Source organism: Salmo salar, chromosome 14, assembly GCF_965601325.2.
Source record: "Salmo salar chromosome 14, fSalSal1, whole genome shotgun sequence".
NCBI lineage: Eukaryota > Metazoa > Chordata > Actinopteri > Salmoniformes > Salmonidae > Salmo > Salmo salar.
Window position 1 is genome coordinate 49,351,256 of NC_138304.1, and position 14,714 is coordinate 49,365,969.

General features: G+C 42.7%; 1 protein-coding gene across 3 annotated transcripts in view; it reads left to right on the plus strand.

Moving 5' to 3' along the window:
• The window catches only part of vav3b (vav 3 guanine nucleotide exchange factor b), a 177,381-nt gene that overhangs the window by 109,099 nt on the left and 53,568 nt on the right, over window positions 1-14,714 (plus strand). For all 3 annotated transcript variants that reach the window (XM_045694484.2, XM_045694483.2, XM_014141449.3), the window contains exons 15-19: window positions 5,646-5,755; window positions 10,662-10,763; window positions 10,939-11,030; window positions 11,160-11,182; window positions 12,208-12,241. In XM_045694484.2, the coding sequence (XP_045550440.1) occupies window positions 5,646-5,755; window positions 10,662-10,763; window positions 10,939-11,030; window positions 11,160-11,182; window positions 12,208-12,241 (361 nt within the window). The remainder of the gene's footprint in view (window positions 1-5,645; window positions 5,756-10,661; window positions 10,764-10,938; window positions 11,031-11,159; window positions 11,183-12,207; window positions 12,242-14,714) is intronic.

Sequence of the window (14,714 nt, forward strand, 5' to 3'; positions counted from 1 at the left end):
AGTCTGGAGACGCCGTGGAGAACGTTCTGCTGCCTGCAACATCCTCCAGCATGACCGGTTTGGCGGTGGGTCAGTCATGGTGTGGGGTGGCATTTCTTTGGGGGGCCGCACAGCCCTCCATGTGCTCGCCAGAGGTAGCCTGACTGCCATTAGGTACCGAGATGAGATCCTCAGACCCCTTGTGAGACCATATGCTGGTGCGGTTGGCCCTGGGTTCCTCCTAATGCAAGACAATGCTAGACCTCATGTGGCTGGAGTGTGTCAGCAGTTCCTGCAAGAGGAAGGCATTGATGCTATGGACTGGCCTGCCTGTTCCCCAGACCTGAATCCAATTGAGCACATCTGGGACATCATGTCTCACTCCATCCACCAACGCCACGTTGCACCACAGACTGTCCAGGAGTTGGCGGATGCTTTAGTCCAGGTCTGGGAGGAGATCCCTCAGGAGACCATCCACCACCTCATCAGGAGCATGCCCAGGCGTTGTAGGGAGGTCATACAGGCACGTGGATGCCACACACACTACTGAGCCTCATTTTGACTTGTTTTAAGGACATTACATCAAAGTTGGATCAGCCTGTAGTGTGGTTTTCCACTTTAATTTTGAGTGTGACTCCAAATCCAGACCTCCATGGGTTGATAAATTGGATTTCCATTGATTATTTTTGTGTGATTTTGTTGTCAGCACATTCAACTATGTAAACAAAAAAGTTTTTAATAAGATTATTTCATTCATTCAGATCTAGGATGTGTTATTTTAGTGTTCCCTTTATTTTTTTGAGCAGTGTATAAAACGACCCAAGATTCAAGACTTCGTGCTTTTCAGCAAAAATGATTATATAGAATTCTATCCACCAACAAAATGTTGAATATTTGGGGCATAAAATCATCGAAGCTTTGTTGTGAGGATACAGAATCAATAGACCATTTATTTTGGTATTTCCCAGAGGTAGCCTGTTTCTGGTCTTGCGTTCAGGAATGGCTGAAAATACATAGCATTGATCTAAAATTGACCCTAGAAATAGTACTGTTAGGAGATCTGGAGAGACCGGGTCAGTCAATTACTAATATACTAATACTCTTAGTAAAATGATTTATCTTCAACTCGCAATCTGTGGATTCTATTCGATTAGATAGATTGAAATTGTACGTTAAACATCACTGCATAGTTGAAAGATATATGTTGGATGTTAATATAGGGGATGTTAATATAGAAGGGTGTTAATATAGGGGGATGTTAATATAGGAGGGTGTTAATATAAGGGGGTGTTAATATAGGATGTTAATATAAGGGGATGTGAATATAGGGGGATGTTAATATGGAATGTTAATATAGGGGGATGTTAATATGGAATGTTAATGTAGGAGGGTGTTAATATGGAATGTTAATATAGGGGGATGTTAATATGGAATGTTAATATAGGGGGGTGTTAATATAGGATGTTAATATAGGGGGGTGTTAATATAGGATGTTAATATAAGGGGGTGTTAATATAGGATGTTAATATAAGGGGGTGTTAATATAGGATGTTAATATAAGGGGATGTGAATATAGGGGGATGTTAATATGGAATGTTAATATAGGGGGGTGTTAATATAGGATGTTAGTATGGAATGTTAATATAGGAGGGTGTTAATATAGGGGGGATGTTAATATAGGATGATAATATAAGGGGATGTGAATATGGAATGTTAATATAGGGGGGTGTTAATATAGGGGGTGTTAATATGGGAGGGCATTAATGTTAATATTGGGGGGTGTTAATATAAGCGGATGTTAAGATAGGATGATAATATAGGGGGGTGTTAATATAGAATGTTAATATAAAGGGATGTTAATATAGGTGATGTTAATATAGGTGATGTTAATATAGGGTGGTGTTTATATAATATGTTAATATAGGGGGTGTTAATATGGCAGGGTATTACTGTTAATATAGGGGGTGTTAATGTTAATATAGGGGAATGTTAATTCAGGGGGAGGTTAATTTAGGGGGATGTTAATATATGGGTTTGTTAATATAGGGGATGTTAATATAGGGTGATGGTAATATAGGATGTTAATATAGGGGATGTTAATATAAGGGGGTGTTAATATTTGATAATATAGGGAAGTGTTAATATAGGATATTAGTATAGGATGTTAATATAGGGGAATGTTAATATAAGGGGGTGTTAATATAGGATGTTAATATAGGGGGATGTTAATATAAGGGAATGTTAATATAAGGGGGTGTTAATATGGGGGGTGTTAATATAAGGGGGTGTTAATATAGGGGGAAGTTAATATAAGGGGGTGTTAATATGGGGGGTGTTAATATAGGGGGATGTTAATATAGGGGGATGTTAATATAAGGGGGTGTTAATATAGGGGGATGTTAATATAAGGGGGTGTTAATATAGGGGGATGTTAATATAAGGGGGGTTAATATAGGATGTTAATATAGGGGGATGTTAATATAAGGGGGTGTTAATATAGGGGGATGTTAATATAGGGGGGTGTTAATATAGGGGGTGTTAATATAGGGGGGTGTTAATATAGGGGGGTGTTAATATAGGGGGATGTTAATATAGGTGGGTGTTAATATAGGAGGGATGTTAATATAAGGGGATGTTAATATAAGGGGGGTGTTAATATAGGATGATAATATAGATGGATGTTAATGTCAGATGATAATATAAGATATTAATATAGGGTGTGTTAATATAGCGGGATGTAAATATAAGATGTTAATATAGTTGGATGTTAATGTAGGATGTTAATATAGGATGTTAATATAGGTGGGTGTTTATGTAGGTTGATAATATAAGATATTAATATAGGGGGATGTTAATATAAGGGGTGTTAATATAGGATGTTAATATAGGTGGGTGTTAATATAGGATGTTAATAAAGGTGGATGTCAATGTAGGATGATAATATAAGATATTAATATAGGATGTTAATATACGATGATAATATAGGATGTTAATATACGATTATACTATAGGTGTGTTAATATAGGATGTTAATAAAATTGGAGGATAATATAGGATGTTAATATAGGATGATAATATAGGATGATAATATAGGATGATAATATAAGGGGATGTTAATATAGGATGATAATATACGATGATAATATAGGTGTGTTAATATAGGATGTTAATAAATTGGAGGATAATATAGGATGTTAATATAGGATGATAATATAGGATGATAATATAGGATGATAATATAAGGGGATGTTAATATAGGATGACGATGATAATATAGGTGTGTTAATATAGGATGTTAATAAATTGGAGGATAATATAGGATGTTAATATAGGATGATAATATAGGATGATAATATAAGGGGATGTTAACATAGGATGATTATATATGATGATAATATAGGTGTGTTAATATAGGATGTTAATAAATTGGAGGATATTATAGGAGGATAATATAGGAGGATAATATAGGATGTTAATATAGGATGTTAATATAGAATGTTAATATAGGATGTTAATATTGGATGATAATATAATGGGATGTTAATATAGGATGTTAATATAGAATGTTAATATAGGATGATAATATAGGATGTTAATATTGGATGTTAATACAATTGGAGGATAATATAGGATGATAATATAGGATGATAATATAGGATGTTAATATACGATGATAATAGAGGATGTTAATATTGGAGGATAATATAGGATGATAATATAGGATGTTAATATACGATGATAATATACGATAATAATATAAGGGGATGTTAATATGGGATGTTAATATGGGATGTTAATATAGGATGTTAATATAGGATGATAATATACGATGATAATATAGGATGTTAATATAGGATGTTATTATAGGATGTTAATATAGGATGGTAATATAGGATGGTAATATAAGGGGATGTTAATATAGGATGTTAATATAGGATGATAATATGGGATGTTAATATAGAATGCTAATAGGGGTGATAATATAGGGGGGTGTTAATATGATGTTAATATAAGATGTTAATGTATGATGTTAATATAGGGGCATATTAATATAATGGGATGTTAATATAATGGGATGTTGCAAACAGGAATGTGTGTTTTGGAATATTTTTATTCCTGTACAGGCTTCCTCCTTTTGACTCTGTCAATTAGGTTAGTATTGTGGAGTAACTCCAATGTTGTGAAGGTTATCACAGTGTCTTGTGTTATATACAGCAGATGGATTTCAGAATTAACCAGGAAGAGTCCGTTGAAGGGTTCAGTTAAACTGTCTAGGAGGTGTGAGTATTTTTTGATAAAAGTGCATAATTGGCATACATTAATGTCGTAAATATACAAGATAATGAGTTTCTTAATGAAGCCAGGTAATTAGAGGAGATGGCTAGTCTTGCATATTTATGTTGTATGATGTGTAATTTGTGTAGGTAGAAGGCATATGTTCTGGCCCGACAATATTACAGTAAATTAGATATTTGTAAATGAAGCTATAGTATTGAGTTAGGAAGCAAGCCTGATGAATCAAACCATTCATCTTTCTGATGATACCAACAGATTTCATAATTTTGCTACAGACAAATTGAGTATGATCCTTTTCAGAGGAATCTAGTGACATTAAAAAATAATGTTTACATTTACATTTAAGTCATTTAGCAGACGCTCTTATCCAGAGCGACTTACAAATTGGTGCATTCACCTTATAATATCCAGTGGAACAACCACTTTACAATAGTGCATCTAAATCTTTTAAGGGGGTGTTAGAAGGATTACTTTATCCTATCCCAGGTATTCCTTAAAGAGGTGGGGTTTCAGGTGTCTCCGGAAGGTGGTGATTGACTCCGCTGTCCTGGCGTCGTGAGGGAGCTTGTTCCACCATTGGGGTGCCAGAGCAGCGAACAGTTTTGACTGGGCTGAGCGGGAACTGTGCTTCCTCAGAGGTAGGGAGGCGAGCAGGCCAGAGGTGGATGAACGCAGTGCCCTTGTTTGGGTATAGGGCCTGATCAGAGCCTGAAGGTACGGAGGTGCCGTTCCCCTCACAGCTCCGTAGGCAAGCACCATGGTCTTGTAGCGGATGCGAGCTTCGACTGGAAGCCAGTGGAGAGAGCGGAGGAGCGGGGTGACGTGAGAGAACTTGGGAAGGTTGAACACCAGACGGGCTGCGGCATTCTGGATGAGTTGTAGGGGTTTAATGGCACAGGCAGGGAGCCCAGCCAACAACGAGTTGCAGTAATCCAGACGGGAGATGACAAGTGCCTGAATAATGTTAAACACTATTATTGCGCACAGAGTGAGTCCATGCAACTTATAATGTGAATTACTAAGCACATGAACGTATTTAGTCTTGCTATAACAAAGGGGTTGAATACTTATTGACTCAAGACATTTCAGATTTCCATATTTAATGATTTATTTTTTATTTTTTATAAAAACTTTATTCCGCTTTGACATTATCGGGAATTGTGTGTAGGCCAGTGGTCAAAAAAATCTACATTTTATCAATTTTAAATTCAGGCTGTAACAGCAAAAAGTCAGAGGGTGTGAATACTTTTTGAAGGCACTGTATGTATGTATTTGTGTGTGTGTGTGTGAGAGAGACAGAGAGATAGAGACAGAGAGCGTGTGTAACTTTGCCATTCACTCCCTGTCTTCCTCTCTCCCTCCCTCCCCAGTGGTTCTATGGTTTCTACCTGACCCATCAGCAGGGGCAGAGCGGCTTTGAGTTCTTCTTCAAGACCAAGGAGCTGAAGAAGAAGTGGCTGGACCAGTTTGACATGGCAATGTGAGCTGGGCTATGGCTGTACTCTGTGTCTGTGTCATGGTGGTCCTGTGTGTGGTGCGTTCAGCTCCATTGAATGTTTGCTACATTGCAGAACGATTTGCACTGAACGACATGTTTCCCCAAAATTGTTCTTGTACATTCCTGAACAGACTTTGAGGTACATATATGCTGTTTGGTAGGTGTGGCAGGGTGTGGCTTGAAGAAACAAGTGATGTATTTAAAGGGCAACGGTGCATTTTGAGCCCACAACCCAACCCCTCCCTGTCTTTCAACTGGTCGTTCAGTGCAGCACCTTTTCCGTTTAATTGAACGTTCCACTACGTTTAAAAAAAATACTGAATGTGGCTCGGTATTGTGGGTTTGATTCCTGCTGTGGCCACCCATATGAAAAATGTACGCTCGCATGACTGTAATGAATAAAATGATTTGTTAAGTCAGCCAGGTCGCTCACGATCCACTGCGAAATAAGACGTCCGTCCAGGTAAGCAGGATGTCAGGAGATTACTTAAAACCCAGGCCACTAGGGGCAATGGTGAGCACTATTACCATCAAGTAGACTTGGGTTTTGCTAGGGCGTTGTGGAAAGGGATGGTGAATGGGTGTAAACCGTGAGCTCTGGCTCCGAGTCTATGGCATTCAATCTCAGTGCTAGGCAATTATTTTCTGTTGTTTTTGTTTGAACCCTATCCTAAATCTTAACCCTTAACTTTACCATTTGGAATTAATACCTTGATTTAACCTTGGAAATTTGACCTTTATGGACAAACGTTTGATTCTGTACTGTGAGAGCTTGTTGGCTAAATTTACATTTACATTTTAGTCATTTAGCAGTGACTCTTATCCAGAGCGACTTACAGTAGTGAATGCATACATTTCATTTCATGCATTCTTTTATTTATTATTATATTTATTTATTTTTGTACTGGCCCCCTGTGGGAATCGAACCCACAACCCTGGCCATGCACACACCATGCTGGCGTTGCACACACCATGCTGGCGTTGCAAACACCATGCTCTACCAACTGAGCCACAGGGATGGCTAAATGGCATATACAGTTCCTTCAGAAAGTTTTCCTATCCCTTGACTTATTCCACATTTATTTGTGTTACAGCCTCAATTCTCTCACCCATGTACACACAATACCCCATAATGACAAAGTGAAAACATGTTTTTAGAAATGTTGGCAAATTTATTGAAATTGAAATACAGAAATCTCTCATTTACATAAGTATTCACACCCCTGACTCAGTACTTTGTTGTAGAAGCACTTTTGACAGCGATTACAGCATTGAGTCTTTCTGGGTAAGTCTTTTCACACCTGAATTGTACAACATATTGCCCATTATTCTTTTCTAAATTCTTCAAGCTCTGTCAAATTGGTTGTTGATCAATGCTAGACAACCATTTTCAGGTCTTGTCATAGATTTTCAAGTAGATTAAAGTCAAAACTGTAACTAGGCCACTCAGGAATATTCACTGTCTTTTCGGGCTCCCGAGTGGCGCAGTGGTCTAAGGCACTGCATCTCAGTGCTAGAGTCGTCACTACAGGCCCTGGTTCGATTCTAGGCTAGGTTGTATCACAACCAGCTGTGATTGGGAGTCCTATAGGGCGGTGCACAATTGGCCCAGCGTCTTCCGGGTTAGGGTTTGACTGACTTGCCTAGTTTAATAAAGGTAAAATAAACTTTTACTAGGACTAAAGTGAGTTCAAGAGTTGTTTTGACCTTTGCTTAAATTTGAAGTCTCACTCATATTGTGAAGAAAATGTACAGTACCAGTCAAGTTTGGACACACCTACTCATTCCAAGGTTTTTCTTTATTTTTACTATTTTCTACATTGTAGAATAATAGTGAAGACATCAAAACTATGAAATAACACACATGGAATCATGTTGTGACCCAAAAAAATTTCAACAATTTAAAATATATTTTATATTGTAGAATCTTCAAAGTAGCCACCCTTTGCCTTGAGGACAGCTTTGAACATTCTTGGCATTCTCTCAACCAGCTTCACCTGGAATACTTTTCCAACAGTCTTGAAGGAGTTCTTGTTGGCTGCTTTTCCTTCACTCTGCTGTCCAATTCATCCCAAACCATCTCAATTTGGTTGAGGTTGAGGTTGGGTAACATCTGATGCAGCACTCCATCACTCTCCTTGGTCAAATAGCCCTTACACAGTCTGGAGATGTGTTGGGTCATTGTCCTATTGCGCAAACCAGATGTGATGGTGTATCGCTGAAGAATGCTGTGGTAGCCATGCTTGTTAAGTGTGCCTTGACTTCTAAATATATCACTGACAGTGTCACCAGCAAAGCACCCCCACACCATCACACTTCCTCCTCCATGCTTCACGGTGGGACAACACATGCAGAGATCATCCGTTCACCTACTCTGCGTCTTACAAAGACACGATGGTTGGAGCCAAAAATCTCAAATTTGGACTCATCAGACCAAAGGACAGATTTCCACCGGTCTAATGTCCATTGCTCATGTTTGTTGGTGTTCTTATTATTGGTGTCCTTTAGTAGTGGTTTCTTTGCATCAATTCGACCATGAAGGCCTGATTCACGCAGTCTCCTCTGAATACTTGATGTTGAGGTATGTCTGTTACTTGAACTCTGTGAAGCATTTATTTGGGCAGCAAATGAACTTATCCTCTGCAGCAGAGTTAACTCAGGGTCTTCCTTTCCTGTGGCAGTCCTCATAAGAGCCAGTTTCATCCATGCGCTTGATGGTTTTTGAGACTGCACGTGAAGAAACTTTCAAAGTTCTTGACATTTTTTTTCGTATTGACTGACCTTCATGTCTTAAAGTAATTTTTGCTTATTTGAGTTGTTCTTGCCATAATATGGACTTGGTCTTTTACCAAAAAGGGTGATCTTCTGTTTACCACCCCTACCTATAAGGGAACAAGGCAAGACCCAGATGCAGACATGGGAGGCAGATGGTTTGAGTCTTTGATATTTATTAATCAATCCAAAAGGGGTAGGCAAGAGTGGTCATGGACAGGCAAAAGGTCAAAACCAGTTCAGTCCAGGCACGAGGTAAGGGCAGGCAGGATGGTCAGGCAGGTGGGTATGGAGTCCGGAAAACAGGCAAGGGTCAAAACCAGGAGGACTATCAAAAAGAGAATAGAAGCAGGAGTACTGGAAAACACGCTGGTTGACTTGAAAGACATACAAGACGAACTGGCACAGAGAGACAGGAAACACAGGGATAAATACACCGGGGAAAATAAGCGACACCTGGAGGGGGTGGAGACAATCACAAGGACAGGTGAAAAAGATCAGGGTGTGACACTACCTTGTCACAACCCAACTGATTGGCTCAAACACATTAAGAAGGAAAGAAATTCCACAAATTAACTTTTAACAAGGCACACCTGTTAATTGAAGTGCATTCCAGGTAACTACGGCATGAATCTGGTTGAGAGAATGCCAAGAGTGTTTAAAGCTGTCATCAAGGCAAAGGGTGGCTACTTTGAAGAATCTCAAATATATTTTGATTTGTTTTAACACTTTTTTGCTTACAACATGATTCCATATGTGTTATTCCATAGTTTTGATGAATTCACTGTTCTGAAATGTAGAAAATAGTAAGAACAAAGAAAAACCCTTGAATAAGTAGGTGTCCACATTTTTGACTGGTGCTGTGTGCGTTTTGTCACTACTCCAACACGTTATTTCTATCATAGCGTACTTTGGGGTGACAGTTATGGGTGTCCATTCTAATCGTACAATTTGACCCATCTTTATAAACGGTTGTCTTGGCGAAATCGATTTAGGAAATGTTGTTTCAAACCAGGGCCCTGGAGTGGCGGAATTGAAGAGATGGAGAGGAGAAATGATTTTGATTTGGAGAGAGGGAAGTGAAACTCACTTACTGCTAAGTACCCATAATGCTTTTCCACTTAGACATCTACCTCTGCAGAGTGTAGGTGAGTGTAGGTGTGTAGGTGTGTGTGTGTGTTTGTGTAGGTCGGTGTGTGTGTTTGGGTGTGTGTGGCGTGGTGTTTGCGTGTCTGTCTGTGTGTGTTTGTGCAGCTGTGTAAATGTGTAAATGTGGCACGCCAAGGGGGATATTTAGGCAACAAACTGTCCCATCACAACAGACATGAGCACCAGAACCAGGAGGCAATCACAGAGCAGAGAGCAGCCATCAGATGAAGTGCTCCCTGGCATAGTGAGTTACTAAGCAACAGTTTGGTTACGGCTCCTTTCACTCCAACTTCAAAGTGATTTCAAGGACCCAGCTGGTTTCAACATATTAGTCTCTCATGATAATGTAGGAGACTATCCCTCTGGAAGATACCTGCTGTAGTCCTATAGCTCTATTGTACACACTCTGTACACACACTGTACACTCAGTACACACTTTGTACACACTCTGTACACACACTGTACACTCTGTACACACTCAGTACACACACTGTACACTCAGTACACACTTTGTACACACTCTGTACACACACTGTACACTCTGTACACACTCTGTACACACACACCATCTGTTCTCTCTCCTCCATCTCCCCTCTCTCTCTCACTCCTTTCCTCCCCCTCCTCCCCTCTCTCCCTCCTCACCTCCCCCTCCTCTCTCCTCACCTCCCCCTCCTCCCCTCTCTCTCCCTCCTCACCTTCCCTCCTCCCCCTCCCCTCTCTCACTCCTCTCCCTCCCCTCTCTCTCTCTCTCTCTCTCTCTCTCTCTCACTCCTCTCCCTCCCCTCTCTCTCTCTCTCACTCCCTCCTCTCCTCCTCCCCTCTCTCTCTCTCACTCCTCACCTCCCCCTCCTCCCCTCTCTCTCTCTCCCCCCTCTCCTCCTCTCTCTCTCTCTCCCTCCTCTCCTCTCCCTCCTCCCCTCTCTTCCTCCTCTCCTCCCTCCCTCTCCTCCCCTCTCTCTCTAAACAGATCCAACATCAGACCAGAGAACTCCAGTAACAACTCCCACCAGTTCAGGATGCATACCTTCATCAGAATCACTACCTGTAGCTCCTGTCACCTGCTCCTCAGGTGTGTGTGTGTGTGTGTGTGTGTGTGTGTGTTTATTCTTTGTTAATACCTGGTTATCCATACTCTCAGAGTAACATCCCATAATAGTATTTCTCCTGAAGTCTCCGTGGTTAACAGTGTTGAAAATAGTGGTGTAGATTGGTATTGTACCTGTAATGTCTCCTGTCTCCTCCAGGGGTATCTTCAACCAGGGCTATCTCTGTCTTAAGTGTGGACTAGGCGCTCATAAGGAGTGTCTGGGTAGAGTGGGCGTCTGTGGAAAAACTGGTAAGAGATGGAGATGTGCCTCTACAACCATTGACTTTTACTATCATATGCTCCAGTGATGTCTCTTTACAAAATGTTATTCTGTTTAGTGCTTTCTGCTCACGCTGTCCCTTGTCCACCTCCTTTCAGATTCTGCCAAGCTGAGGCCTGAGGTAAGACACGCACTGCACTACTGCTCTTACTTAGAGAGGGTAACCACGGCAATACATTTTCAATAGCCCGAGAAATGTTACACTCACACCAACAGACACTCACACGAACAGACACTCACACGAACAGAAACACACACGAACAGACACACACACGAACAGACACACACACGAACAGACACACACACGAACAGACACACACACGAACAGACACACGAACATGCACACACACGAATAGGCATACGAACAGGCACACACACGAACAGGCACACGAACAGGCACACGAACAGGCACACACACGAACAGGCACACACACGAACAAACACACGAACAGGCACACGAACAGGCACACGAACAGGCACACGAACAGGCACACGAACAGGCACACGAACAGACACACGAACAGGCACACACACGAACAGGCACACGAACAGGCACACGAACGAACAGACACACAAACAGACACACAAACAGACACACAAGCAGACACATGATAAATGGATAGATGGATGCATGTGATTTTCGATTTCCTAAATACATAGCATTAGCCATTCCATTCCATTAACTGAATGTATCATTTTGACTGTCTCCTGCCCTGCTGAACCTGACTCATAGTGAGACTAGATTGCTCACACTCTTTCTTAACAATCACACAAGTGTAACACAAGGGTAAGATACTGTATGTGTGTAGGAGGGACTGTAATGAACAGCACACCCTCTTCATATGTGTATCTGGTAGGTACCACGTCTTACTGTTGTAAGAAAAACAGAAAGAAAATTCCCAGTGTTCACAGATGAATAAACGTCTATGACTCACACTATAGAGCAGGTCAAGTTGGTATTGCACTATGTGTGTTTCTCTCTGTGTGTGTGTGTGTTTTTCTCTGTGTTTTGTTTCTCTGTGTGTCTGTTTCTCTCGGCGTGTGTGTGTTTCTGCATGTGTATTCATGCGTGTGTGCATGTTCGTGCGTGTGTCTGCGTGCACCTGTGTGTGATGTGTGTGAATGACATTCCTTCTCTCTCCACAGAGGGCTCCGACGGTGCGGAAACAACCAGACCCAGGTCAGTACAGTTCGACCGTCTCACTTCCTACAGTTTTAACAGAGACCTCATGTGAAGACCGGTGCTGTGAAAGTGGCCTATATAACCATCTAACAACTTCAAGTTAAAAGTCTAAAAGATGAAAACTTCAAAGTTAGTTCACCAAGTAACTCTTCAGGTGAAGGGTTCGCCAAGTAGCTCTTCAGGTGAAGGGTTCGCCAAGTAGCTCTTCAGGTGAAGGGTTCACCAAGTAACTCTTCAGGAGAAAGGTTCGCCAAGTAACTCTTCAGGAGAAAGGTTCGCCAAGTAACTCTTCAGGTGAAGGGTTCACCAAGTAACTCTTCAGGAGAAGGGTTCACCAAGTAACTCTTCAGGTGAAGGGTTCGCCAAGTAACTCTTCAGGTGAAGGGTTCACCAAGTAACTCTTCAGGTGAAGGGTTCGCCAAGTAACTCTTCAGGTGAAGGGTTCGCCAAGTAACTCTTCAGGTGAAGGGTTCGCCAAGTAACTCTTCAGGTGAAGGGTTCGCCAAGTAACTCTTCAGGTGAAGGGTTCGCCAAGTAACTCTTCAGGTGAAGGGTTCGCCAAGTAACTCTTCAGGTGAAGGGTTCGCCAAGTAGCTCTTCAGGAGAAAGGTTCGCCAAGTAACTCTTCAGGTGAAGGGTTCGCCAAGTAACTCTTCAGGAGAAAGGTTCGCCAAGTAACTCTTCAGGTGAAGGGTTCGCCAAGTAGGTCTTCAGGAGAAGGGTTCGCCAAGTAACTCTTCAGGAGAAGGGTTCGCCAAGTAGGTCTTCAGGAGAAGGGTTCGCCAAGTAACTCTTCAGGAGAAAGGTTCGCCAAGTAGCTCTTCAGGTGAAGGGTTCACCAAGTAACTCTTCAGGAGAAGGGTTCGCCAAGTAGCTCTTCAGGTGAAGGGTTAGCCAAGTAGCTCTTCAGGTGAAGGGTTCGCCAAGTAGCTCTTCAGGAGAAGGGTTAGCCAAGAAGGGTTCGCCAAGTAGCTCTTCAGGAGAAGGGTTCGCCAAGTAGCTCTTCAGGTGAAGGGTTAGCCAAGAAGGGTTCGCCAAGTAGCTCTTCAGGAGAAGGGTTCGCCAAGTAGCTCTTCAGGTGAAGGGTTCGCCAAGTAGATCTTCAGGAGAAGGGTTCGCCAAGTAACTCTTCAGGAGAAGGGTTCACCAAGTTGCACTTCATGAGAAGGGTTTGCCAGATGACGATGATGAAGAACACATAGTAAATAATCACAACATCCACACTGATGGAACACAATTCAATCCACTTTCTAAGAATCTAGTGCTAACAGATTGGCCTTTACCCCCAACCTCCAGTCTATGGTGGGAGCCAGGGAGGAAGGCCTTTACCTCCAGTCTATGGTGGGAGCCAGGCAGGAAGGCCTTTACCTCCAGTCTATGGTGAGAGCCAGGGAGGAAGGCCTTTACCTCCAGTCTATGGTGGGAGCCAGGGAGGAAGGCCTTTACCTCCAGTCTATGGTGAGAGCCAGGGAGGAAGGCCTTTACCTCCAGTCTATGGTGGGAGCCAGGGAGGAAGGCCTTTACCTCCAGTCTATGGTGGGAGCCAGGGAAGAAGGCCTTTACCTCCAGTCTATGGTGAGAGCCAGGGAGGAAGGCCTTTACCTCCAGTCTATGGTGGGAGCCAGCGAGGAAGGCCTTTACCTCCAGTCTATGGTGGGAGCCAGGGAGGAAGGCCTTTACCTCCAGTCTATGGTGGGAGCCAGGGAGGAAGGCCTTTACCTCCAGTCTATGGTGAGAGCCAGGGAGGAAGGCCTTTACCTCCAGTCTATGGTGGGAGCCAGGGAGGAAGGCCTTTACCTCCAGTCTATGGTGAGAGCCAGGAAGGAAGGCCTTTACCTCTAGTCTATGGTGGGAGCCAGGGAGGAAGGCCTTTACCTCCAGTCTATGGTCGAGCCAGGGAGGAAGGCCTTTACCTCCAGTCTATGGTGGGAGCCAGGGAGGAAGGCCTTTACCTCCAGTCTATGGTGGGAGCCAGGGAGGAAGGCCTTTACCTCCAGTCTATGGTGAGAGCCAGGGAGGAAGGCCTTTACCTCCAGTCTACGGTAGGAAGCCAGGGAGGAAGGCCTTTACCTCCAGTCTACGGTGGGAGCCAGGGAGAAAGGCCTTTACCTCCAGTCTATGGTGGGAGCCAGGGAGGAAGGCCATTACCCCCACCTCTAGTCTACGGTGGGAGCCAGGGAGGAAGGCCTTTACCTCTAGTCTACGGTGGGAGCCAGGGAGGAAGGCCTTTACCCCCACCTCTAGTCTACGGTGGGAGCCAGGGAGGAAGGACAGTGTGTAGTGGAGACAAATGGATTGGAGTGGGTGGATTCATTAAGAAAAGCCTGGGCAGGGATAGGAGGACGCCCACAGTTAAACTCTCCAGCCTCTCTCTGTTCCTTTGTTTCTCATTCTGTCTGCTGGTTAAACTTTCCAGCCTCTCTCTGTGCCCTTGCCTCTGTTAAACTCTCCAGCCTCTCTCTGTTCCCGT